This window comes from Lacerta agilis, chromosome 2 (assembly GCF_009819535.1).
Source record: "Lacerta agilis isolate rLacAgi1 chromosome 2, rLacAgi1.pri, whole genome shotgun sequence".
NCBI classification, from domain to species: Eukaryota; Metazoa; Chordata; class Lepidosauria; order Squamata; family Lacertidae; genus Lacerta; species Lacerta agilis.
The window spans coordinates 110317849-110343523 of record NC_046313.1 but is presented as its reverse complement, the minus strand read 5'-3'; the positions used below and the strand labels follow the sequence as shown (position 1 = coordinate 110343523).

Genomic DNA, 25675 nt, shown 5'->3' with positions numbered 1-25675 from the left:
ATACATTCACATTCATTTTTCAGTTTTGGCTATCGTAGCCGTGACTTCCCTCAGACCTTCCACATGGCATTCATAATTATATCTTAGTATTATACTTCTTTAATCTACCATTGCTTACATTATCATAAATCCCTTACTCACTCTATCTACCATAATTACAATAATATTTCTATACATTAACTACAAAGCTTCTTGAAGTCCTACTAGCGTATTCAACTGCGAATTATTTGTCAAATAATTTGTAAACTTTAACCAGTCTTTGATGAATTTCTGGTCCCGCTGTTCCCGGATTCTTCCCGTCATTTTGTCCAGTTCTGCATATTCCATTAATTTCACTGTCCAATCTTCTTTTGTTGGTATTTCTTCTTGTTTCCACCTTTGTGCTAGCAGAATCCTAGCTGCAGTCACTGCGTATTGGAAAAGTTTAACATCCTGTTTATTAAAGTCTGTACCTATAATACCTAATAAAAAGGCTTCAGGTTTGTTTAGCAAAATTCTATTTCAACATTTTTCTCAATTCATGATATATCATGTCCCAATATGCCCTCACCTTCTTACACTCCCACCACATATGATAAAAGGTAATAGGCAATAATGCTTCTTAATACAGTGGTACCTTTTGTTCTCAAATGGCTTAGTAGTCAAAAAACTTGGAAGTAAGTGTTCTGGTTTGTGAACTTTTTTCGGAAGTTGAACATGCTCCGTATTGATTGTTAAACTTCCAATATGAGTGCCAAACTTCTGTTTTCAGTGCCACACTTCCGTTTTCAGTGTTACACTGAGGTCTGTCTGCAAAACCAAAAGAACCATTAGCAGAACAACAATAGAGATAAAGAAGCAAATTATTTCCAAGCATGAAAGTGGTGCCTGTTTGAGTGGTCTGGCACTTTATTATTTCACAGTACAGCTTTTGTTTTTGCTATTTATATTACTTTCTCGTTTTTGAGGCTTTTTTGGTTCATTTCTTTTCCTTACTGTATAGAAACCTGTTCAGCTACTCAGCTACTGAATGACTGACTGACTGATTGATTGATTGATTGACTGAGTGAGTGAGTGACTGTGGAAATGGATAAAAGCCCACCTTCAAAAGATTGACTATCATCCATGCAGGAAAGAATTTTTTTATCATCTACAATACTGTCTTACATATTTATAGTACAGTACATTATTGATTTCATATTATGAATCAATGGTCTTGTAAGATTCTCAAATTCATGTTGAACTGCTGTTTTAGGATTTGCTTTTTAAAATCTGGAATTGATTAATCCATTTTGCATTATTTTCTATGCGAAGGTGGGCTTTTGTTTTGGAACGCTTTGGTTTTGGAACATCCAGAATGGATTAAATTTGAGAACCAAGGTACCACTGTACTAGTTTCTGGAAAGCACAGGAGGGCAGAGGGCTATTGTGCTCCAATCCTGCTTGCAGGTTTCCCACAGGCATCTGGTTGACCCCTGTGAGAACAGGATACTGGATTAGGAGGGCCTTTGCCCAATCCAACAGGCTCTTCTTAGGTTCTAATAATGCATGTGGCACAACAACACTTAAGTTTTGCTCATTACTCAGAAAAGATACTGTTATTCGAGCCTGAGATCATTTCCTCACTTGAAAATGAAAAATACCAAGCTGTGTTTAAGGAGCCCATTCCTTTTTTTATAATATTTTTTTATTAAATTTTGCATACATTCTTTTAAACATTCATTGACATTCGTCTATTATACATATTTTTGACTTCCATCAACCACGTCTCAGGATTTTCAAATTTACTAATTTCTTACAGAATTTCCTACCTCACTATTACTTTCTATTTCAACAATTAATTATTACCTTCCAAAATTAATTCCATAATATTTCCTAAGGTTAACTATACAAAACTTCCTGCAAGCCTAATAGCATGATTTGTTGTTCACAATTGTCTTTCAAATATTTTTCAAACTTAGTCCAGTCCTTCAGGAATTCCTGGTCCCGCCGGTTTCGAATTCTTCCTGTCATCTTGTCCAACTCTGTATAGTCCATTAGTTTTGTCTGCCATTCTTCCTTCGTCGGTAGTTCTTCTTGCTTCCATTTCTGTGCCAGTAACATTCTTGCTGCCATTGTTGCGTATAGGAACAGTTTTTTATCTTGTCTATTAATCTATTTTCCTACAATTCCAAGCAGAAAAGCTTCTGGTTTCTTTATAATGTATATTTCAACATTTTTTTTATCCCAGAAGCCTTTCACCTTTTTACATTCCCACCACATATGATAAAACGTTCCCTCTTTCTCTTTACATTTCCAGCACTTATTACTTATTTTGTACATTTTAGCTAATTTTACTGGTGTAATATACCATCTGTTGCGACGAACCTCCCCTTCACACTCTCCTCTTGTTACTAAGTGAATTTCTAATCAGGTGTTCCGGGTCAAATTTCAATCCACCCCACCTGTCCCTTTGAGGTCCGTCTGTGATGTCAATCCCCTTTTATAATCTGGGAATCTCTTAGTAACGGGAGTTTTTCTTGTCCAGCTGCCGTGGCCGGTTATATCCTCTGCTCTGGGCTTCAGGGGTTAAACTCCTCTTTGCCTATAGTTCAGGGTCTCTCTCTCTCTAGATCCCCCAGTGTATCAGTTAGCTAAGCCCTCTTAGCAACTCTGTGGCATTACCAAGGTTTCCACCCACTAGCCCCTCCTGAGTGAACCTCCAAGACACAAACTATCACCCTGCAGGTCAGTTTTGTCTTTTCCCAGAGTTCACCTCCTCATGAGCATACATAACTCGCTGGACCAAACAAACGACGATACTTAGCGCAACAATAACAAGTCTATTTCTTTCAGAACATAATGGTTTCAGTAATTCAATCGTTTATAAGCTTAGTTTCATTACAGCGTAAACTCTTTCTTTCAGCATCACATACTCATCTTCAACCTATCCTAACCTACCCACCACTATCCTGGCCCCACACCCTCCTTCTCCCAGTCACCACTCACTCACTCCCTCTTCTCCCTTGACCAACGACCGCTCCCTCCTTTTAAAGTGCAGAATGTCCCGCCTCCCGCAAGCGAGCTGCCATTCAAACAGAGTGAATGCTAACTCTTAACACATTGGGGGTTTCTGAAAATCCACTGACTTAGGGCTGATTTGTTACATCTGTACATCATTTTCATCATACTCTCTTTCAAAGCTGTACATGCAGTAAATTTAATACTATCTTTCCATAACTTCTCCCAATCCTCCAGCTGTATATTGTAACCAATATTTTTAGCCCAGTATATCATTACCGACTTAACCTCTTCATCTTTCAAATGCCATTCCAACAGTATTTTATACATTTTAGATAATATTTTACAATTATTATTCAAATAATAATATTCAATAATAATATTATTAATTCAAATAATATTATTCAAATCCATTTTCCTTCAAACTTTTCTTAAACATTTCATTGATTTGACGGTAGTGCAGCCAATCATTTACAAAATCTTTTACTTCTTCATATGGTTTCATTTTCCAATTACTTCCTCCCTTTCTTAATAACTTTTCATAAGTAATCCAATTTCCACTTATATTAGTCTTTTTTAAACTCATCACCTCCAATGGTGACAACCACCATGGTGTTTTACGTTCTAACAGGTTTTTATACCTATCCCAAACTTCCAACAGAGATCTTCGGAATATATGGTTACCAAATCCTTTATGAACCTTTGTTTTGTTGTACCATAAATAAGCGTGCCAACCAAATCTTTTATCAGATCCTTCTTAAGTCTAACAATTCCACATTTTTAACATTAGCCATTCTTTTAACCAACAAAGGCAGGACGCCTCATAATATAGTTTCAGGTCTAGCAGGGCGAAACCTCCTCTTTCTTTACTATCAGTTAATAACTTATATTGTATTCTTGGTTTCTTTCTCTGCCAGATGTATCTTGAAATGATCTTTTGCCATTCTTTAAATATCATTGCCCCTTTGATTATTGGAATTGATTGAAATCAATCAATCAAAGATGTAACAGAACGGCTGCAAGGAATCATAAAACCCACTGACAAATACCCCTTCCCTTTTGGTCCATGTGGGAACCAATGACACTGCAAGCCATAGCCTCCAGAAGATCAAAAGTGATTATGAGGCTCTGGGCAGGAAGTTGAAGCAATTAAATGCACAAATTGTCATCTTATCTGTCCTCTCAGTTGAACGACATGGCCCAGGGAGAAGGGGGGGGGGGAAATAGGGGAAGTGAACAACTGGATTCGCAAATGGTGCAAACAGGAACGGTTTGGATTCTTAGATAACGGTCTGCAGTTTCTTGAAGATGGACTTCTGGCAAGTGATGGCCTGCACCTCACAAGGGTTGGAAGGAATGTTTTTGCCATGAAACTCAAAAACCTCATCAGGAGGGCTTTAAACTGACTTATGTGGGGGAGGGAGACAGTGGTCCTGAAGGTAGGAGTCTATAAGTACTGAAGATGATCACCCAAATGTCAAGGAGCAAATGGAGCAAACAGCACGCAGACCTAGTGGTGGGAGGAAAATATCCTTAAATAAGAGCCATGGGGGAATGATCAATGGTCTTCAATGTCTGTATACTAATGCACAGAGCATGGGAAATAAACAAGATGAACTTGAGCTCTTGGTACAGAAAACTAAATATGACATAATAGGCATCACTGAAACCTGGTGGGATGAGTCTCATGATTGGAATGTAGTAATAGAGGGATACAATCTATTTCAGAGAAATAGACCAAACAGGAAAGGAGGAGGAGGAGCGTTATATGTCAGGGATGTGTATACCTGTGAAGAGATCCAGGATTTGAAACTCCAAAGCCAAGTTGAGAGTATCTGGGTCAAAATTAAGGGAGAGAAAAATAACAGTGATCTCATTGTGGGAGTTTACTATAGACCCCTAAGCCAAACTGAGGACACAGATGATGCCTTCCTGGAACTGATGGCCAAGCATTCAAAAGGAAGTGAGATAGTAGTAATGGGGCATTTCAACTACCCTGATATTTGTTGGATGTCAAACTCAGCCAAGAGCATAAGGTCGAACGGATTCCTCACTGGCCTTGCAGACAATTTCATTGTCCAGAAAGTAGGAGAAGCAACAAGAGGATCAGCCATTTTATTTTTATATTTTTATAAATGATTATTTTTAAATTTTATACTATAGAGGATCAGCCATTTTAGATCTGGTCCTAACCAATAGTGATGACCTGGTTAGTGGGGTAGAAGTGGCAGGATCATTAGGTGGGAGTGACCATGCTCTGCTGGAGTTTATTATACAGCGGAAAGGAGCAACCAAGCATACTAAGACTCAAATTCTAGACTTTAAGAAAGCTGACTTCAGAAAACTTAGGGAAATGCTGGGTGAAATCCCATGGACAGAAATACTAAAAGGGAAGGGAGTTCATGATGGATGGGAGTTTGTTAAAAGGGAGATATTAAAAGCACAACTTCAGGCAATACCAGTGAGACGGAAACATGGAAGGTGGCTAAAGAAGCCAGCACGTGTAGAGACAAAGTCAGAAAAGCTAAAGCACAGAATGAACTCAGGCTTGCTAGAGAGGCTAAAAGCAACAAAAAGGGCTTTTATGGATATGTCCGTAGCAAAAGGAAGAACAAGGAAACCGTGGGGTCACTTAGAGGAGAAGATGGTGAAATGCGAACAGGGGACAGAGAAAGGGCAGAACTCCTCAATGCCTTCCTCATAAGGCATTGTTTCCAGGCCTCTGACCATTTTGGTTGCCCTCTTCTGGACACGTTCCAGCTTGTCAGTATCCTTCTTGAACTGTGGTGCCCAGAACTGGACACAGTATTCCAGGTGAGGTCTGACCAGAGCAGAATATAGTGGTACTATTACCTCCCTTGATCTAGACGCTATACTCCTATTGATGCAGCCCAGAATTGCATTGGCTTTTTTAGCTGCTGCATCACACTGTTGACTCATATCAACAGTTGACTCACTGTTGACTGTGTATCTGAAGAAGTGTGCATGCACACGAAAGCTCATACCAGGAACAAACTCAGTTGGTCTCTAAGGTGCTACTAGAAAGAATTTTCGATTTTGTTTTGACTCATATCAAGTTTGTGGTCTACCAAGACTCCCAGATCCTTTTCACATGTACTGCTCTCAAGCCAGGTGTCACCCATCCTGTATTTGTGCCTTTCATTTTTTTTGCCTAAGTGTAGTACTTTACATTTCTCCTTGTTAAAATTCATCTTGTTTGCTTTGGCCCAGTTGTCTAATCTGTTAAGGTCATTTTGAAGTGTGATCCTGTCCTCTGGGGTATTGGCCACCCCTCCCAATTTGGTGTCATCTGCAAACTTGATCAGGATGCCCTCAAGCCCATCATCCAAGTCATTGATGAAGATGTTGAATAAGACTGGGCCCAAGACAGAACCCTGTGGCACCCCACTAGTCACTTCTCTCCAGGATGAAGAGGAGCCATTGATGAGCACTCTTTGGGTTCGGTCAGTCAGCCAGTTACAAATCCACTGAATGGTAGCATTGTCTAGCCCACATTTTACTAGCTTCTTTACAAGAATATCATGGGGCACCTTGTCAAAGGCCTTGCTGAAATCAAGATAGGCTATATCCACAGCATTCCCTTCATCTACCAGGCTTGTAATTCTGTCAAAAAATGAGATCAGGTTAGTCTGACAGGACTTATTTTTCAGAAACTCATGCTGACTTTTAGTTATCTTTTTTTTATAAAGTATTTTATTATTTTTCCATATAAAAGACAAAAAGGAAAAACACATACACATATACATAACAAAAAAGCACAATAAACAATAAACAAATTAAACAACAATCACAATAAACATAAGAAAACATATACATACCTAAATAAACAGAAACATATACTTGTCCTTATACAATTCTAGTTTCTATCTTCTTTTATCCGGGACTTCCCCCGTTCCCTCCACTGCGTTCAAAATCAATATATATTTTGGGTAACTTTGTATCTTTTTTCATTAACATTAACCATATCTCTTGGTAATCTTTAGAATTAATTAATCAAATATAATTCATCACTTAAACTAAATATCCTAAGACATTCTTAAACAATTATATCATTTACAACAAAGCTTCTTATAAACAATTTTATCTAACCTTACCTAGCTAAAGCCAATTCTACTGGCTAATTCTGCTCAAATATTCAATTTTACACAATTAATTAGGTAATCCTTGAATTTCTTCCAGTCTTGTGACACCTTCTCCTCCCTCTGGTCTCGGATTCTCGCGGTCAGTTCGGCGAGTTCCATAAAGTCCATTAACTTCATCTGCCATTCTTCCACTGTCGGGATCTCTTCGCCTTTCCAGTTTCTTGCAAGTAAAATTCTAGCGGCTGTTGTGGCATACATAAAAAACACTCTATCCTGACTGGGTATCTCATCATTGGTCATGCTCAAAAGAAAAGCCTCTGGTTTCTTACTAAAGGTAATTTTCATTACCTTCTTGAGTTCATTATAATTCTTATCCCAGAAAGCCTTTACCCCTGGACATGACCACCACATATGGTGAAAGGTACCTTCCACAGATTTACATTTCCAACACACATTACTCGTTGTAGGATGCATCTTAGCTATCTTAACTGGTGTTAGATACCATCTATAAATCATTTTCATAATATTTTCTCTTAAACTGTTACAAGCCGTAAATTTAATACCTTCCTTCCACAACTTCTCCCAGTCATCCAACATAATATTATGTCCCACATCTTTCGCCCAGTCTATCATTGCCGATTTAACCAGTTCATCTTTCGTATGCCACTCTAGCAACAAATTGTACATCCTGGAAAGGTTTTTAGAGTTCGGTTCAATTAACTCTGTTTCCAGCTTTGATTTTTCCATTTGAAAACCAATCTTTTTGTCTGCTTTGAAAATCTCATAAATTTGATGATATTGCAGCCAGTCAGTGACTTCGCTTTTCACTTGATCATAACTTTTCAGCTTAAACGATTCACCTTCTCGCTGCAATATATCTGCATATCTTAACCATCTTGCAGACATATTAGGTCTCTTATAAGCCTTGGCCTCCACAGGTGAAATCCATCTAGGAGTCTTTCTCTCTAACAAGTCTTTGTATCTCATCCAAACCTGATACAGGGCTTTTCTGACTATATGGTTCTTAAAAGCCTTGTGGGCTTTTTCCTTGTCGTACCAAAGATAGGCATGCCATCCAAACATATTGTCAAAACCTTCCAAGTCCAACACATCAACATTTTCTAATTTAAACAAATCTTTCATCCAGCAAAAGGCCGCTGCTTCGAAATAGATCTTTGAATCTGGCAGAGCAAAGCCTCCTCTCTCTTTAGAGTCTGTTAATATCTTAAATTTAATTCTTGGCTTTTTTCCCTGCCAGATGAATTTCGTCAAGTCCCTTTGCCATATCTTAAAACAATCCAATTTGTCTAAAATTGGGATGGCTTGGAATAGAAACAGCATCCTTGGTAGCACATTCATTTTAACAGCAGCTATTCTGCCCATCAATGAGAGCTTCAATCTTGTCCATATCTCAAAGTCTCTCTTTATCTCTGTCCACACTTTTTCATAATTGTCCTTGTACAGGTTCAGATTTTTTGCAGTAAGATTGATACCTAGATATTTTACTTTCTTAACTAAGTTGAGGCTAGTACATTCCTGTAGTTTTTGTGTTTGCTATAAATTCATATTTTTAGTCAATACTTTGGTCTTCAGTTTATTTAGTTTGAAGCCGGCTACACGTCCAAATGATTCAATTAGTTCCAAAGCTTTGGGTACACTGCTTTCAGGTTCTTGTAGGGATAACATCAGGTCGTCTGCAAAGGCACGTAGTTTGTATTCTTTCTCACCCACCCTTATTCCTTTGATCAATCTCTCCTTTCTTATCATATTTAAAAGGACCTCCAGGACCGTAATAAACAACAAAGGGGAGATAGGGCACCCTTGTCTTGTTCCTTTTTCGACTCTAATTTCTTCCAATATCACACTGCTTATTATAATTTTGGCTTTTTGTTCTGAATATATGGCATTAATGCCATTTAAAAATCGTTGTCCAACTGCCATCTTTTCTAAATTTTTCTTCATAAATGTCCAAGAGATATTATCGAAAGCTTTCTCTGCATCTATAAACATTAGTGCTGCATCCGTGTTGATGTTTTTTCCAGTTTCTCTAAAATATCCACAATAATTCTTGTATTATTACTTATTTGTCTTCCTGGTAAAAAACCTGCTTGGTCTTTATGAATATAGTCCTTCAGCACTCTTTTTAATCTCATAGCCATAACGTTTGCAAATATTTTATAGTCCACATTTAAGAGCGAAATTGGACGATAATTTTTCATCAAAGTCTTATCTGAATCTGGTTTCGGAATCAGTATGATATAGGCCTCCTTCCATGTCTCCGGTGCCCTACCTCCTTCTAATATTTTATTGCAAACTTCTTTTAAAGGCTGTGATAGCCAATCTTTCAAAGACTTATAGTACTTTGCAGTCAGTCCACCCGGTCCTGAGGCTTTCCCTATCTGCATGTTGTTAATTGCTTCCTCTATCTCTTGAGTGGAAATCGGGTGGTTGAGCATGTTTATCTTATCTTCCGGGATCTTTTGCAGTCCATTTTTTTTCCAGAAACCGGTATATCTCTTCTTTTATTTTATCCTCCTTGTACAATTGTTTATAGAATATTTGAAAACACCATCTAATTTCCTCTGGATTCTCCACACTTCTTTCATTTACTACCAAATTGTTGATGATATTTGCTTTCTGTCTTTTCTTCAACTGCCAAGCTAATAATTTACCACATTTATTTGCAGATTCAAAAGTTCTCTGTTTCATCATTTTAATCTTCCATTCAATATCTTGGTTCATTATTTTAGCGTATTGGGATTGCAAGTATTAAAAAATTTTTTTGAATTTTTTGGCTTTTGGGGTGTCCTCTTAATTCTTTTTCTTTTACTTTGATCAATTTCAAGAGTCTTTCCATTTCTGCATTTTGTTGTTTCTTCTTTTTTGCTTTTTCACTTATAAGGAACCCTCTCATCACCGCCTTGCTTGCAACCCAAACAATTCTTTTTTCCACTTCAGAATTTAAATTAATTTGAAAATATTCTTTCATCTTTTTTACCGCTCTTTCTACCAGCTTGGTATCTCTCATCAAAGCATCATCCATTCTCCATCTGAAAGAATCCTTGGAAATTACTTTTAAATTCAATTGTACAGGATTATGATCCGAATATGTTTTTGGACCGATTTCTGCTTTTTGTATTTTTGGTGCCAATTCATTCGAAATCCAGATGTAATCTATTCTCGACCATGACTTCTGAGGTTCTGAAAAGTAAGTTGCCTCTGTTTCAGTGGGGTTCCTTAACCTCCAAGCATCCACCAAATTCAAATTGTCCACCATTTCAAAGAATGTTTTTGGCAGTTTCCCATCATTTGTTAATTTAGCTCTTTGCGATCTGTCCATTAATGTGGAAACTGCACCATTAAAATCTCCGAGGCATACAATTTTATAGTCCAAATAGTCCAACAGCAGATCATGTATCTCTTTATAAAAAATTGACTTCCCATCATTCGGTGCATAAAGTCCCAGAATCAAAAAATTTTCGCCTTGTACTTTAATTTCAATAGCAATGTATCTCCCTTCTTCATCTTTAAATAACTGTTTTGGGCTGTATTTTTCCTTGGCATAAATTATCACTCCTCTCTTCTTGACTTTATCCGATGAAATGAATTCCTGGCCTAATTTCTTGTTTTGTAAAATTCTTCTGTGTCGTCGAACTACATGAGTCTCCTGTAAACATACTATGTCCAAATTCTTTTTTTCCAAACTATGAAAAACTCTGCGTCTCTTCGGTCTCTGGTTCAATCCCCGAACATTCTAGGTCATCAATTTGAGGGCCATCTTTTACTCTACTCCTCCAGTTGCCTCCGCTTTCTTGTCTTCTTCTGAATCCTTTGGATCACTTGGTCCTGGCGGTGGAAATGCTCCTGGAAGTCGATACAAAAAAGCTGGATCTAATGCTGTACCTTTAAAGTCCTCCAGGTGTTTGTCCAAAAATTTTTGCTTCTCAGCCGGGGATTTTATCCTTATCCTCTTTTCCTTGAACGTAAAAGCGAGGCCCTCTGGAAATTCCCAACTGAAAGGAATATTCCTTCTTCTTAATTCCGATGTTAGGTCGTTGTAGGATACTCTTTTATCCAGGAAATATTTGGGGATATCTTTAAACAATATGACTTTGCTCTGCTGAACCACCAGGTTGTTTTTGTAATGCAGGTCCAAAATGTAGTCTCTTTGGTATCTATTGTTTAACACAATCAAACAGTCACTGACTCCTTTGGTACCTTTCTTTCCTCTGGATCCAAATCTGAAGGCCTTCACTATGTAAGCTGAGACGTCTTCTTCCTCCAAATTCCAAAACGTTGCGAATTCACTCACTATAAATGCTTTTAAGCTATCCTTTTCCAGTTCTGGAAGTCCTCTTAAGCGGATGTTCCCCTCTCTCTGTCGGAGTTGAAGAAAAGCAAGAGATTCTTCTACGTTCCTCTGCTGTGATCCAATTCTTTCTATTTTCTCCAAATCAATATTGTCCAATTTTTCTTCCACCGTTTTTATTTTCTCTTTTACTTCTTTAAATTCCTCAGTTTCCTTCTTCAAAACTGTCACCTCCTGTCCAATCTTGTTAATTTCTTCTCTATTTTTCCTGACGTTTTCCTCAATTGCTCCAATGGATTTTTCCAATCTTTGCGTGGAATCTTTAATTTCAGCTTGTAATTTGTCTGTTGCAGAGTTTACTGTTGTATTTACTGAAACCTGCGTTTGCTTCACCTCCTCAGATACTTTTTTCAGTCCTTCTGTTACTTCCACAATACTAGCAGTTAACTTCTCAATAGCTGCAGCCATCTGTTCCTGTGTAGTTAAAGATATTGAAGATTTTCTTTGTGTTTTGGCTCTAGTACTATCTTGCATCTCCAAAACACTCTGCAGCTGGTATCTCAAGGTCACCTCTTTTGTTGTAATTGTCTCAGACATTCACAGAAGAAAGCCAACAGTCCCAAAGATCAACACTAGGTGGCCAGCAATTCAATTCAGAGAACAAAGAGGCTGCTGAGCCAGAAGTCCCAAGCAATTCCGACCAATCATCCAAAATATAGGCTTAAATGTCACTAATTCCAAATATTTTAGACTCTTCAAAAGTCAAGAAGGGTTAGCTCTTAAAACAGTCCAAAGCAGTACCTTGGTTTTTTCCCTAGCAATGTATCCACCAATTCCATAATAGAGGCTGCAGCCGGCCACAAAGAAAGTTAAAATGTCTCCTCTGGAAAACAGTTACAAAACAAATGGCAACAAAATAACGCAGCCCACTACCGACCCGGAATCCCAATCCAGAGGGCGAGCAGTGTCTTCTCTTATCATAATCCTTGTTATTCAGTCTTTTAAAACAGTTCCAGCAACTTTTAAACAACTTTTAAAAAGTTCGGCAAAACTAGCAAACTTTTTTCCGCTAGTCGCGGCTTAGCTTCTTTGCCGTTGCCCTGCTCTGTTAAGCAGTTCAAAGAGAGCGGGCTTCCTTTTAAGATCTTCTCTGCAGGTCCAAAATCCTTTAATTTTTAAAAGTTCATAGAGTATTACTTACAGAGTTTCTTTTTGCCGATTCTAATTAGGAAGTGCTGGGTGCTCGAATCTGACGGGATCGCTGCTTTGTTCTCCTGGGGCAGCCGTCTCTTCAGCTCCGTGCCGTTGCCTCACTCGCTTGATTTTCCCCCTTACGAGGGTCAATCGAGAGTGGGGGCGGCACGTCTGGAGCCCACAAGACCCGGTCCACGGGACGCTCTTCCCGTGGCTTTAAGGGGCCCGCGGCGCAGGCACGGTAACCCCTAAAGCCCCCTGGAGAACCGGAGCTCTTCAGCTCCCGACCGCCATTGACCGGCACCAAACCGGAAGTCTCGACTTTTAGTTATCACAGCGTTCCTTTCTAGGTGCTCACAGACCGTTTGCTTAATGATCTGCTCTAGAATCTTTCCTGGTATTGATGTCAGGCTGACTGGGCGGTAATTGTTTGGGTCCTCTCTTTTCCCCTTTTTGAAAATAGGGACAACATTTGCCCTCCTCCAGTCTGCTGACACTTCACCTGTTCTCCAGGAATTCTCAAAGATTACTGCCAGTGGTTCTGAAATCACCTCTGCCAGTTCTTTTAATACTCTTGGATGTAGTTCATCTGGCCCTGGAGACTTGAATACATCTAAATTAGCCAAGTATTCCTGTACTACCTCCTTACTTATTCTGGGCTGTGTTTCCCCTGCTGAATCATCTGCTCCATATTCTTCAGGTTGGGCATTGTTTTCTTTCTTGGAGAAGACTGTGGCAAAGAAAGCATTGAGGAGTTCTGCCCTTTCTCTGTCCCCTGTTCGCATTTCACCATCTTCTCCTCTAAGTGACCCCACTGTTTCCTTGTTCTTCCTTTTGCTACGGACATACCCATAAAAGCACTTTTTGTTGCTTTTAACCTCTCTAGCAAGCCTGAGTTCATTCTGTGCTTTAGCTTTTCTGACTTTGTCTCTACACGTGCTGGCTATTTGTTTGAATTCCTCTCTGGTGGTTTCCCCCTTTTTCCATTTTTTGTACATATCCCTTTTAAATCTTAACTCAATTAAAAGTTCTTTAGACAGCCACCCTGGCTTCTTTAGGCACCTTCCATGCTTTCGTCTCATTGGTACTGCTTGAAGTTGTGCTTTTAATATCTCCCTTTTAACAAACTCCCATCCATCATGAACTCCCTTCCCTTTTAGTATTACTGACCATGGGATCACACCCAGCATTTCCCTAAGTTTTCTGAAGTCGGCTTTCTTAAAGTCTAGAATTTGAGTCTTAGTATGCTTGGTTGCTCCTTTCCGCTGTATAATAAACTCCAGTAGAGCATGGTCACTCCCACCTAATGATCCTGCCACTTCTACCCCACTAACCAGGTCATCACTATTGGTTAGGACCAGATCTAAAATGGCTGATCCTCTTGTTGCTTCTCCCACTTTCTGGACAATGAATTTCATAATTTCTATATTCTCTGTTACCACATTATTTACTATCAATTTTGCTTTTTGATTCAAATAAATTGCTTTTATTCCCTTTAGAAACAATTGTCCAACATTCATTAATTCTAAAATTTTTATCATAAAATTCCAGGATATATTATCAAAGGCCTTTTCTACATCAACAAAAACTAATGCTGCTTGCTTTTCATTGCTTGCCGTCAAATATTTAACAATGTTAATCATATTTCTTATATTATCCTTCATCTGTCGGCCAGGTAAAAAGCCTGCTTGGTCTTTGTGTATTATTTCATTCAATACTTTTTTCAGTCTATTTGCTAAGATACTTGCAAACAATTTATAATCATTATTTAATAATGAAATTGGCCTATAATTTTTCACTTGTGTTAGATCAGAATCTGGTTTTGGTATTAATGTGATATATGCTTCCTTCCACGTTTCTGGTATTTCTCCATATCTTAATATATTATTCATTACTTCTTTTAATGGTACAAGTAGGGTATGTTTCATCTCTTTATAATATTTTGCTGTATATCCATCCGGTCCTGGTGTCTTGCCACTCTTTAGTTCTCTTATTGCCATTTCAATTTCTTCACCGTCTATTAAATCGGTTGGTCGTTCTTTTCTGTCGGGATTTGTTGTACCTCTTTCTGTTTTAAAAATTCTTCAATTTTCTTTATACTTTCATTTCCAGTTTTTTTATACAATTGTCTATAGAAGTTTACAACTCCATTTCTAATTTCTTTTGGATTCTCTCTTTCTTTTTCATCTACTATTATTTTATTAATAGTATTTTGTGCTTTTCTTTTTTTGATTTGCCATGCCAGCCATTTTCCTGATTTGTTGGCTGATTCGAAATTTCTCTGTCTCATTCTTTTGATGTTCAATTCTACTTCTTGATTTATTATCATTGCAAACTGACTTTGGAGCATCTTTATATTTTGATTTATCTTGACATTTTTTTTTAAATCAATTTCTTTTCATTCTCCATTATTTGTTTCAGGATTTCAAGTTTACCCTTTTCTTTTGCTTCTAATACTATTTTGTTGTATGAAAAACCCTCTCATTACTGCTTTGCTAGTGTCCCAAACCACATCCATTTTGGTTCCCTTGTTACAGTTATTGGGAAAATAATCTATTAATATTTTTCTTGCCTTTTCCTTAATTATCTCATCATTTAACAGATTTTCTTTCAATCTCCATCTAAATGTCTTTTCTTCCTTTTCTATAATTTCACAACTAATTGGATTATGATTTGAGAATGTCTTAGGTTGGTCTTTTTCACTCTTGGTGTTAATTCACTTGATATCCACACATAATCAATTCTCGCAAAAGACTGATTTGGTTCTGAAAAATGGGTGAATTGTTTTTCTAAATACAGTTACAGGTAGGTAGCCGCGTTGGTCTGCCATAGTCAAAACATGCACACGAAAGCTCATACCAAGATCAAACTTAGTTGGTCTCTAAGGTGCTACTGGAAGGAATTTTTTATTTTATTTTGTTTTGTTTTTCTAAAGGATGTTTCAGTCTCCAAACATCAATTACATTACAACTTTCTACCATTGAGAAAAATGTTTTGGGTAGTTTCCATTCTTTTGATTGTAACTTCTTCCTTTGTCTATCCATTTCTAATTAAACTACCCCATTCATGTCACTCATTATTACACTTTTTTGATCTGCATATTCAAATAATTTTTCCTCAAGAGATTTGTAAAATTCTGCTTTACTTCCATTTGGTGCGTAAATCGCGACAATAATCAATTTTTCGCCTTGCCACATAATTTGTATTGCAATGACCCTTCCTTCTTCATATTTAAAAATCTGCTTTGCCTCAAATTTACTTTTGACATATAACATCACCCCTCTTTTTCTCCCTGTCAGATGATATGAATTCTCCAAGTTTTTTATTAATCAAGAATCTTCTGTGTTTCCTCGCTACATGAGTCTCTTGTAAACAAATAATGTCTAAGTTCTTTTTTATCAAATAATGTCCAATTCTATTTCTTTTTGCCTTATTATTAATTCTGTTCACATTCCAAGTCCAAAGTTTAAGTGCCATTTTGTTTTGTTTGTTTGTAAAAAGTAAAAATGTCCTTAGATTTCCTCCTCCTCCTCCTCTTCTTCTTCTTCTTCTTTTTCTTCCTTATTACTATTCTTATCCTCTCCTTCCTCCTCTGGAACCGACGCTGCCGCTCCCTCCTCTCCTTTAAGTTATTTGTATTTTCTCAGGAATTTTTCCACCTCGCTTTTACTTGTTAGTCTATGTTTCTTTTCTTTATAATAAAACGAAAGTCCTTCAGGAAATTCCCATTTAAATTTGGTCCAGTTTTCCTCAGGTTCTGTGTCAATGTCTTATATTTATCATGTTTTTTCAGCAGATGGAGTGGGGTGTCTTTAAATATGATTGTGAAGGTCCCATCAATGTTTATTCTTTTTTCTCTATTTTTCTGAAGTATTAAATTTCTTATTTCCTTATCTTTAAAAATAATCAAACAATCTCCTGGATTTTTTTTTCCTTTGACTGATCTTGTTTTAATTCTAAATGCATTTTGAATTGCTCCTTCCACCACCTCTGCCTCCATCTCCAGCCATTTCGATATTTCCATGATTAATTTCTGCTTAATACTTTGTCCTGGGGATTCTGGAACTGATCTAAATCTTAGATTTTGTTCTCTTTGCCTGAGCTCATTCATAGTTATTGCATCCCTCAAGTCTTCCTGTGTTTTTTAATTTCTCCAAATTCTCCTTTCATTTTTTTCTCCTCTTTTCTTATCTCATCTCTTGCTTGATTTGGTTCGTTTCATCCCTTCTTCTAAACTCTGTGTTCTCTTAGATATCTCTTCCATCTGTCCTTTCATTTCCTCAACTGTCAAACCCAATTTCTTATCCATCTGTTCTTATCTTGTTTCTAATTTTTTTCACTCTGTTTAATGTCCTTTCTTAATTCTGCAAACATTTTTGCAATCTCTCCTTTATCTTTATCTTCCTGTTGTTTTGACCCTCGTCTTCCTTCTCCTGGTGTTCCTCCATCTTTCTTTGGTATTGCTGTCATTTTCCTTCTTCTCCACTAGGGGGCTTTTTGCCACTTGCTTGGCTAATCCAAATCAGACCTGTAGACTCCAAATCAAAACTGTAAAAGAAACAAAATAAATAAACTCTTAAAAAAAGAATTTATTGGTTTTCCACAACAAAGCAAATACAAATACAATAGACAAAAAAACAACAACAAATATAACAAAAAAACAGAAATAAAAGAAAATACATACCTACACCGGAACACCAACACTCCATACATTTAATTAAAATCTTATTTCGAATCTAATTAAGGGAACTTCCCCCGTTCTCTCCTCTGCTTCAAATTCTAATTTACTTTAGTAACTTTCTATCTATTTCAGCAATTTGTTCACCTAAATTCATAAACTTCATCTCTAAAATTTATATCATTTATATCATTTAAATATCAAAATACAACTTCTTAATGCAAATCTTAACTTCTTGTAACCTTATCTATCTCTTATTTCACTAAAACTGCTGTGGTATTTCTAATTCAAACCTTATTGAATATTAAACTATCCTTCTATAAAAACAGTCCAAATATCTCTTCTTTATTCCAAATCAAATTTTTAACACTCTGATTTCGGGGTACCATGATAAGCCTTCCTGATTATACATCTAATTTTTTTTACCCTACCCCTCTTCTTACCATTTTTTCTCCCCACCTCGGAATCACCCACCAGACTTCCCTCCAACCCTTTCCAAAACCATTGTCCAGAATGTCCTCTTTTTCCTTGTATCTAAAGGCCGAAGCCTTGTCCAAAAACATCCTTGCAAAGCTCTTCAGGAAATATAGTACGTCACCATCCGACATCTCCATTTCAATCTTCAAATCAACTTTTAATTGTAATTCCCAAGATTGTTGTTCCTGCAATTCTGGGCTCCCACCCCAGAAAGCCGATATAATGTGTCTAAATTCAACCCTGGGCCTCTCACTCCGACAGGGTTTTTCTTCTTCTTGGAGTTGCGTGATCACTGTGTCTCCAGATATTTCCTCAAGTTCCTTAGCAAGGTTCTCCTCAAGATCCTTAGCAAAGTTCTCAGAAACCTTACCAATTCCAAAAAACTTTTCATCGACATTCTGATTCAGCAGTTCTAATTTCTGGTTCAAGAGTTCTTGTTTCAAAAGAATTATCCTTTGTCCTTGGGTCATTCCCGGATCTAAAGTCATTTTAAAAGTGAAACCAAAAATGGCAGAAGCAGGCAGGAGATAACAAAGTTCAGTACTTTTCCATCTTTAAGTCTCAAATTTCAGGCGCCATTTCCCCCTGATCAGGGTGCAAAAATTATATTCCACCAACTTTAAGAAGAAATACTTTAAAAGTCTTAATCCTCCCCTAACAGGGGTTTTGACAGATCGTACTTGTCAGAAAAACTCCAATAGAAACATTGTATCCACCAAGTGCAGCAACAGCCATATACACTGTTACTTTCTTCTAGTTCGGCAGGGAGAGGAACGGACTTCCTTTTGACATTCCTCCCCAAAAGCCAATTAAAACAATTTTAAGGCCAATTAAACTATGTACTTACAGCTTACGGGGTTCTTCTTCTTTTTGCTTCAATTAGGTAAGAACGAGGCGCTCATCCCGGCGGCAGCCGCCACTTAGCTTCCCCGGCTGGGGCAAACCTCCACAGTCCCGCGCCGTTGCCCTTTCACTCCTGCGCCCCTTTTACAAGGGGAACTGGAGAAAGGGTCAGCGCAATGGGGCCAACTGGAGAGCCCACACGGCAGGACGCTCGACCTGCAGCTTAACGGAGCCCGCTGCTCGGTAGTGGAGCTCTCAGCCCCCCGGGGAAGCCAGGGTCGTCTTGCAAGCCAAGACAACCCTCGACCGCCGGTAATGGCGCCCTCGCCGGAAGTCCAAAATAAATAAACTCAACCCCCTCCCACCAAAATGAAAAAATGTTTAAAAAATGATGTTTTCTTCTGCCACTTGATTGGCCAATCCAACCCTTGCAAAAATATTCCAGAAAAAGAAAACACAGAAGAAGAAGAAGAAGAAGAAGAGTTTGGATTTGATATCCCGCTTTTCACTACCCGAAGGAGTCTCAAAGCGGCTAACATTCTCCTTTCCCTTCCTCCCCCACAACAAACACTCTGTGAGGTGAGTGGGGCTGAGAGACTTCAGAGAAGTGTGACTAGCCCAAGGTCACCCAGCAGCTGCATGTGGAGGAGTGCAGAAACGAACCCGGTTCCCCAGATTACGAGTCTGCCGCTCTTAACCACTACACCAAACTGGAAAAAAATAAAAGAGAAATTATATCCTAAGATGAAGAAACCCAGTGTTGGTATGTCCAAAGGTCACAAACTATTCCCCTGCAGCGAAGCACAAAGAAGAGCCAATCCAAATAAAAATTAAAAATAATGTAGAAATCAAAAACACCCACCCTCTGGTGTCCATCAAAAAATATAAACCAAAAGCAACCAAAGGAGAAGCCTTTTTCAGCTACTTACTGGCCTAAATCCTCTATCTTACGATCACCGGGAGAAAAATAGGGGGGGGGGAGAGATAACAGTCTCATATATCCAAAGCAGTTTCAAATCCAATGTAAATAACAAAATAGAAAAAAAAATCCATAAATTCCATATGACTTATGCTGGGGATAATTGTCAATTTAATTTATGCAATTCATTATATAAGTACTGTAGTATGGCTTATTCCTTTTTAAAATAAATCCTTTGTTCTCTGACTACACAGTTCTTAAAGAAATCGAAAGTAAAAGTTTTTGCAGGAAGCTCTCTGCCGCAGCTCCAGTTTTCCAAAAGGAAAGTAATATATTTCAAATAAAATTAAAGTTTATCACCCCTTGCCCACTCAGACTGCTGATTTTTGTCCAATTTAATCAATTCCGCTGTAGGCAAATTCATTAAATAAAAGACTGTTCTGCAAATCAATTATACTTCCAATGAATAAACCCAGCTGGGGCTGACCTCCTCTTTTCCACCCCGCTGTCTCTGAATTCTCTTTCTTATAATCAATTTTAAAAATTATACATCAGCAATTTGAGTCCGGATTTCTTTGCAATGAGAATCATTCGCTGTGCTGGCCAAGCTCGAGGCTTCCCACGCCGGCATCTCGATTTCACCAAATTCCGCTCCTAAAAGGAGCGCCTTTCTTCTGCGGAGAGACCGCTTTTCAGCATCACTGAGTGCCTGGCTCCAAGATCTTTCTCCTGGAGTTTTTGGGGGCTTTTGGTGCCCGTGCAATGCCCCCGTTTCCCCCCCAAAAGCTAGATTCTTCCCAGAAGGCTGAATCTCACTTGTTTCCAGCTCCACGATCAACCGGAAGTCCTAAGGAGCCCATTCCAAAGTAGATCAGTATTAAAAAATGAAGCTGCTGTATTATGTGTGAATGCAGTGATCATGTGTTGCTCTTGCCATTATCGCCTCTGCATTCCTAAAAATTTGGAACATAGCAAGGAAAGTAGAGAATGGAGATGGTGTTAAAATAAGAGGTGCATATTGAGATTGACGTGTGTTCAGTTTCTTTCCTGTCATTCTTGAATGTCTAACAGGATTCTCTTCCTCCAAAACAGGTCAGGAAGATGAGGGTCAGAATTCAGCAGAGCCACCTGTGAATTCATTGGGAAGAACAAAAAAACAGCTTAAATGCATGGAATGTGGGTTGTGCTTTAGTCACAGGGGAAGACTGAGAGTACACCAACAAACCCACGTAGAGGAGAAAACATTTAAATGTATTGAATGTGGAAAGAGCTTCAGTAAAAATGGACACCTTAGAATACACCAACAAAATCACACGGGGGAAAGCCTTTTAAATGTATTGAATGTGGAAAGAGCTTCAGTCAACGTGCAGACCTTAGAAGACACCAACGAACTCACACAGGGGAGAAACGATTTAATTGTATTGAATGTGGAAAGAGCTTTAGTCAAAGTGGAGCACTTAGAAGACATCAACAAGCTCACACGGGGGAGAAACCATTTAAATGTATTGAATGTGGAAAGGGCTTCACTCAAAATGTAAACTTGAGAATACACCAACAAAATCACATGGGGCAGAAACCATTTAAATGTATTGAATGTGGAAAGAGCTTCAGTAGAAAGGAAACACTTAGAATACATCAGCGAACTCACACAGGGGAGAAACCATTTGAATGTATGGAATGTGGAAAGAGCTTCAGTCAAAATGGAAACCTTAGAATACATCATCAAACTCATACAGGGGAGAAACCATTTAAATGTATTGAATGTGGAAAGAGCTTCAGTAGAGGTGGAGTCCTTAGAAGACACCAACGAACTCACACAGGGGAGAAACCATTTAAATGTTTTGAATGTGGAAAGAGCTTCAGTGGAATTGGAGACCTTAGAAGACATCAACGAACTCACACAGGAGAGAAACCATTTAAATGTATTGAATGTGGAAAAAGCTTCCATGCAAGTGGATCACTTCGAATACATCAACAAACTCACACAGGAGAGAATCCATTTAAATGTATTGAATGTGGAAAAAGCTTCCATGCAAGTGGATCACTTCGAATACATCAACGAACTCACACAGGAGAGAAACCATTTAAATGTATTGAATGTGGAAAAAGCTTCCATGCAAGTGGATCACTTCGAATACATCAACGAACTCACACAGGAGAGAATCCATTTAAATGTATTGAATGTGGAAAAAGCTTCCATGCAAGTTGGTCACTTCGAATACATCAACAAACTCACACAGGAGAGAAACCATTTAAATGTATTGAATGTGGAAAAAGCTTCCATGCAAGTGGATCACTTCGAATACATCAACGAACTCACACAGGGGAGAAACCATTTAAATGTTTTGAATGTGGAAAGAGCTTCAGTGGAAGTGGAGACCTTAGAAGACACCAACGAACTCACACGGTGGAGAAACCATTTAACTGCATGGAATGTGGAAAGAGCTTCCGTGGAAGTGGAGACCTTAGAAAACACCAGCAAACTCACACAGGGGAGAAACCATTTGAATGTATGGAATGTGGAAAGAGCTTCAGTCAAAATGGACACCTTAGAATACATCATCAAACTCATACAGGGGAGAAACCATTTAAATGTATTGAATGTGGAAAGAGCTTCAGTGGAAGTGGAGGCCTTAGAACACACCAACGAACTCACACAGGAGAGAAACCATTTAAATGTATTGAATGTGGAAAGAGCTTCAGTAGAGGTGGAGTCCTTAGAAGACACCAATGAACTCACACAGGGGAGAAACCATTTAAATGTTTTGAATGTGGAAAGAGCTTCAGTGGAAGTGGCGACCTTAGAAGACATCAACAAACTCACACAGGAGAGAAGCCATTTAAATGTATTGAATGTGGAAAAAGCTTCCATGCAAGTGGATCACTTCGAATACATCAACAAACTCACACAGGAGAGAAACCATTTAAATGTATTGAATGTGGAAAAAGCTTCCATGCAAGTGGATCACTTCGAATACATCAACGAACTCACACAGGAGAGAATCCATTTAAATGTATTGAATGTGGAAAAAGCTTCCATGCAAGTGGATCACTTCGAATACATCAACAAACACACAGGAGAGAAACCATTTAAATGTATTGAATGTGGAAAAAGCTTCCATGCAAGTGGATCACTTCGAATACATCAACAAACTCACACAGGAGAGAAACCATTTAAATGTATTGAATGTGGAAAGAGCTTCAGTAGAGGTGGAGACCAGGGCTGGCTATAGGCAGCATAGGACTCCCTTATTAGAACAGTTCCGCTGACTAATGGTCTGTTTTTGGACACAATTCTAAGTGTTGGTTATCACCCATAAAGCCCTGCATGGCCTAATACGAAAATGCTATGTCCTCTATTGATAGTTTTGTGCGGCTGCAAGAGATCGTAATGTATGTCTTTGAAGTCTGTTCAGCACCATCTTTGGGCTAATAACATCTGTGCAACTGTTGTCGCATACATAGTCTTCTCTGCTCTTTTGGGATCTCAGTACCTGTAATTCCAAATAAAAAGGCTTCTGATTTCTTAAGAAAAGTTATTTTAAACACCCCCCAATTCATTATATACCATTTCCCAAAATGATTTTGTTATCTTACTTGACCACCACATATAGTAAAAGGTATCCACTTATTCTTTACATTTCCAGCAGATATTTGAACTCATTCTATACATTTTAGCTAACTTAGGTAAAGGTAAAGGGACCCCTGACCATTAGGTCCAGTCGTGTCCGACTCTGGGGTTGCTGCGCTCATCTCGCGTTACTGGCCGAGGGAGCCGGCGTACAGCTTCCGGGTCGTGTGCCCAGCATGACAAAGCCACTTCTGACAAACCAGAGCAGCGCACGGAAACGCTGTTTACCTTCCCGCCGGAGCGGTACCTAGTTATCTACTTGCACTTTAACGTGCTTTCGAACTGCTAGGTGGGAAGGAGTTTAGCCAACTTACTAGGAGTCAAATACCACCGGTACATCATTTTCATATAAGTGAGAAGAATATATTTACAATCTCATGCTTATTCAAACATGGGTACGTTCTCACTTGAATTGTCTTACAAAAGGTTTTTACTTTCACCTCAGCAGTATTCTCTTTGTTCCTTGCAGAGAGCTCCTGCACAGGTTTCCCCTATTAATATTTAGTGATCTTCCTCTGTTTCACTTCAGACGGACCACAATGACACACAACAGTATCCTGGGACACCTTTTTCAGCAGCCATTCTCCCTCTCTCTCACACACAGAGAAAAGAACATAAAAGCAGTCAAAAACAGCACTTACTGGAATAACAATCACAACCGAATGGAATGCCTCTCTCATGTGACTCACAGACAATCACATGAGAGCTACTGTCAAAGGAAAACTCCATGTTAAAAATACTTAGTAATATAACCAAGTAAACATTCTCAATTATGGAGATCAAACCATTATCCTTAACACCTTCCTCAGACCTAGAGAACCCGGAAGCCTTAAAAGTAGGAGAGCAAGGAGCTCGAAGACAGAGGTCACTTAGTGGCACACACAGGTGATGGTGATGATAGTGTTGTGCAGCGGTAAATGAATCAAGCAGTCTTCTTCATAAACAGAATAAAAGTTTACTGAAGAAAATAAAGTTCATAAACAGCATAGTCAAAGAGCATACACGAGTGCTCATAACAGCATTCTGATTCATAGAAGCAGACATCTTCGTTACTGATTTACTATAATCCTAGAGTCGCTCTGTCTGCACACACATACTGAGCAGAGAGAGACTACATTACAGACACAATCCATACAGCTCTCTGACTGAGACACACTCTGAGGCCCAGAGACAAAATGGCTACTATTTATAGGGAGGATAAGTCTGTTGGCGTATTTAAACTGAGTAACTGCGCAGCAAAAGGCATTCTGAGGAGACTGCAAAGTATAACTGCCCCACAGCTGCAAAACTAGGTCATTTCATTTCCTTCTTTCTTTTAAAGAGATACACATTTCTGTGGAACAGTAATGAACCTTAAACTGTAAACCACTCAACAAAGTCATCACCCAAGATGAGTCACGTGTCATGATGAGTTACCAATTTACTGCTAACATTTGCAGCTAGCAGGCTTGAAATGATTGTGTAGACCTTGTAGGCCGTGCCTAGGCTTTGTCTGCTTCTGCATGCAAGAACCTTTGTCTCGTCATGACAGATAGCTCCTTTGATTTCAGTGAGCTTGAGCTGAATAAAACAACCCATTGCTTTGTAGACCTCAGATCTCCAGAGGAAGAAATAAACGGATTTGTGTCGGAGACACCAACTTCCAAACCCTACTGCAAATGCAGCCTCCCCCTAGCTACATGTGCTGCAGTGAGGCCTATTCTCAGTTCATTATCTTCTGGATCAGTACCTTAATTTTTTGTAAATTCAGTATATCAGAGCATAGCCGATTTGTCCTGGTCTGCTGCATGCAATGTCTTTTGTAGCTGCGTGATTTGTGCTCGTATTGTGATGGTCATCAGCTAAAAACAATAAAATTGATTAATAGATTGAACAAAAAATAAAGTGATTTTATTTTTGGTACTCACTCCAAAATGGTGTGTGTGTGTGTATTCTTGTTCTTTGGTTTATTTTGGGGGGTGGGGTAGGGTGGGGGTAGGAAGGCCAGAACCTCTCCCCTCCTCTGCTGAACCAAGGCAGGAGACCAGTGGAAGCGAAGGAAAAGTGAAGGAAAGACAGACCCGGCAAGTGTCACTCTTTTCCAGATATGTCCTTGATTTGATCCCAGAATGTCCCGCTTCTCTTTAGGATGTCCCTTTTATCACTGAAGAAATGCTAGAGGGTATGGAGTTATCTGACCCCGAGCCATCTGAAGGCAATAGGGAAGTTTTAAAATGTTTTATGTTTTTATATATGTTCAAGCTGCACAGAGTCCTAGGTCAACCTAATCAGATGTTTGCGTTATAAATAGTAAAATAATCATTAAAGAATAGGATGTCCCTATTTTCATCCGAGAAATGTTGGAGGGTATGAACAGATAACAGGGCCTGACCCTGCCGTTGGCTGCTGAAGCTAAGTGATTGCATGACCCCAGCCAGCAGAACTGGAAAGTGGATTGCCACCTCCAGCAAGGCATTCAGGCAGCAGGGTGGCATCATCCCAGCTTCCTAAAATTTCAGGAATTTTTAATGATGAGGATGTAGAAACCAGTGACTGCACACCT

The 25675-nt window shown here is 38.7% G+C and overlaps 1 protein-coding gene across 1 annotated transcript; it reads left to right on the top strand.

Annotated features, from left to right (window-relative positions):
- Window positions 1–19327: 19327 nt before the first annotated feature.
- Window positions 19328–23043, top strand: LOC117042425 (oocyte zinc finger protein XlCOF6-like). Its single transcript, XM_033141971.1, is given in 4 exon segments — window positions 19328–19346; window positions 20574–20632; window positions 20797–22571; window positions 22573–23043. Coding segments are annotated over 4 exon segments (2016 nt in total). The 3' UTR covers window positions 22736–23043.
- Window positions 23044–25675: the final 2632 nt, after the last annotated feature.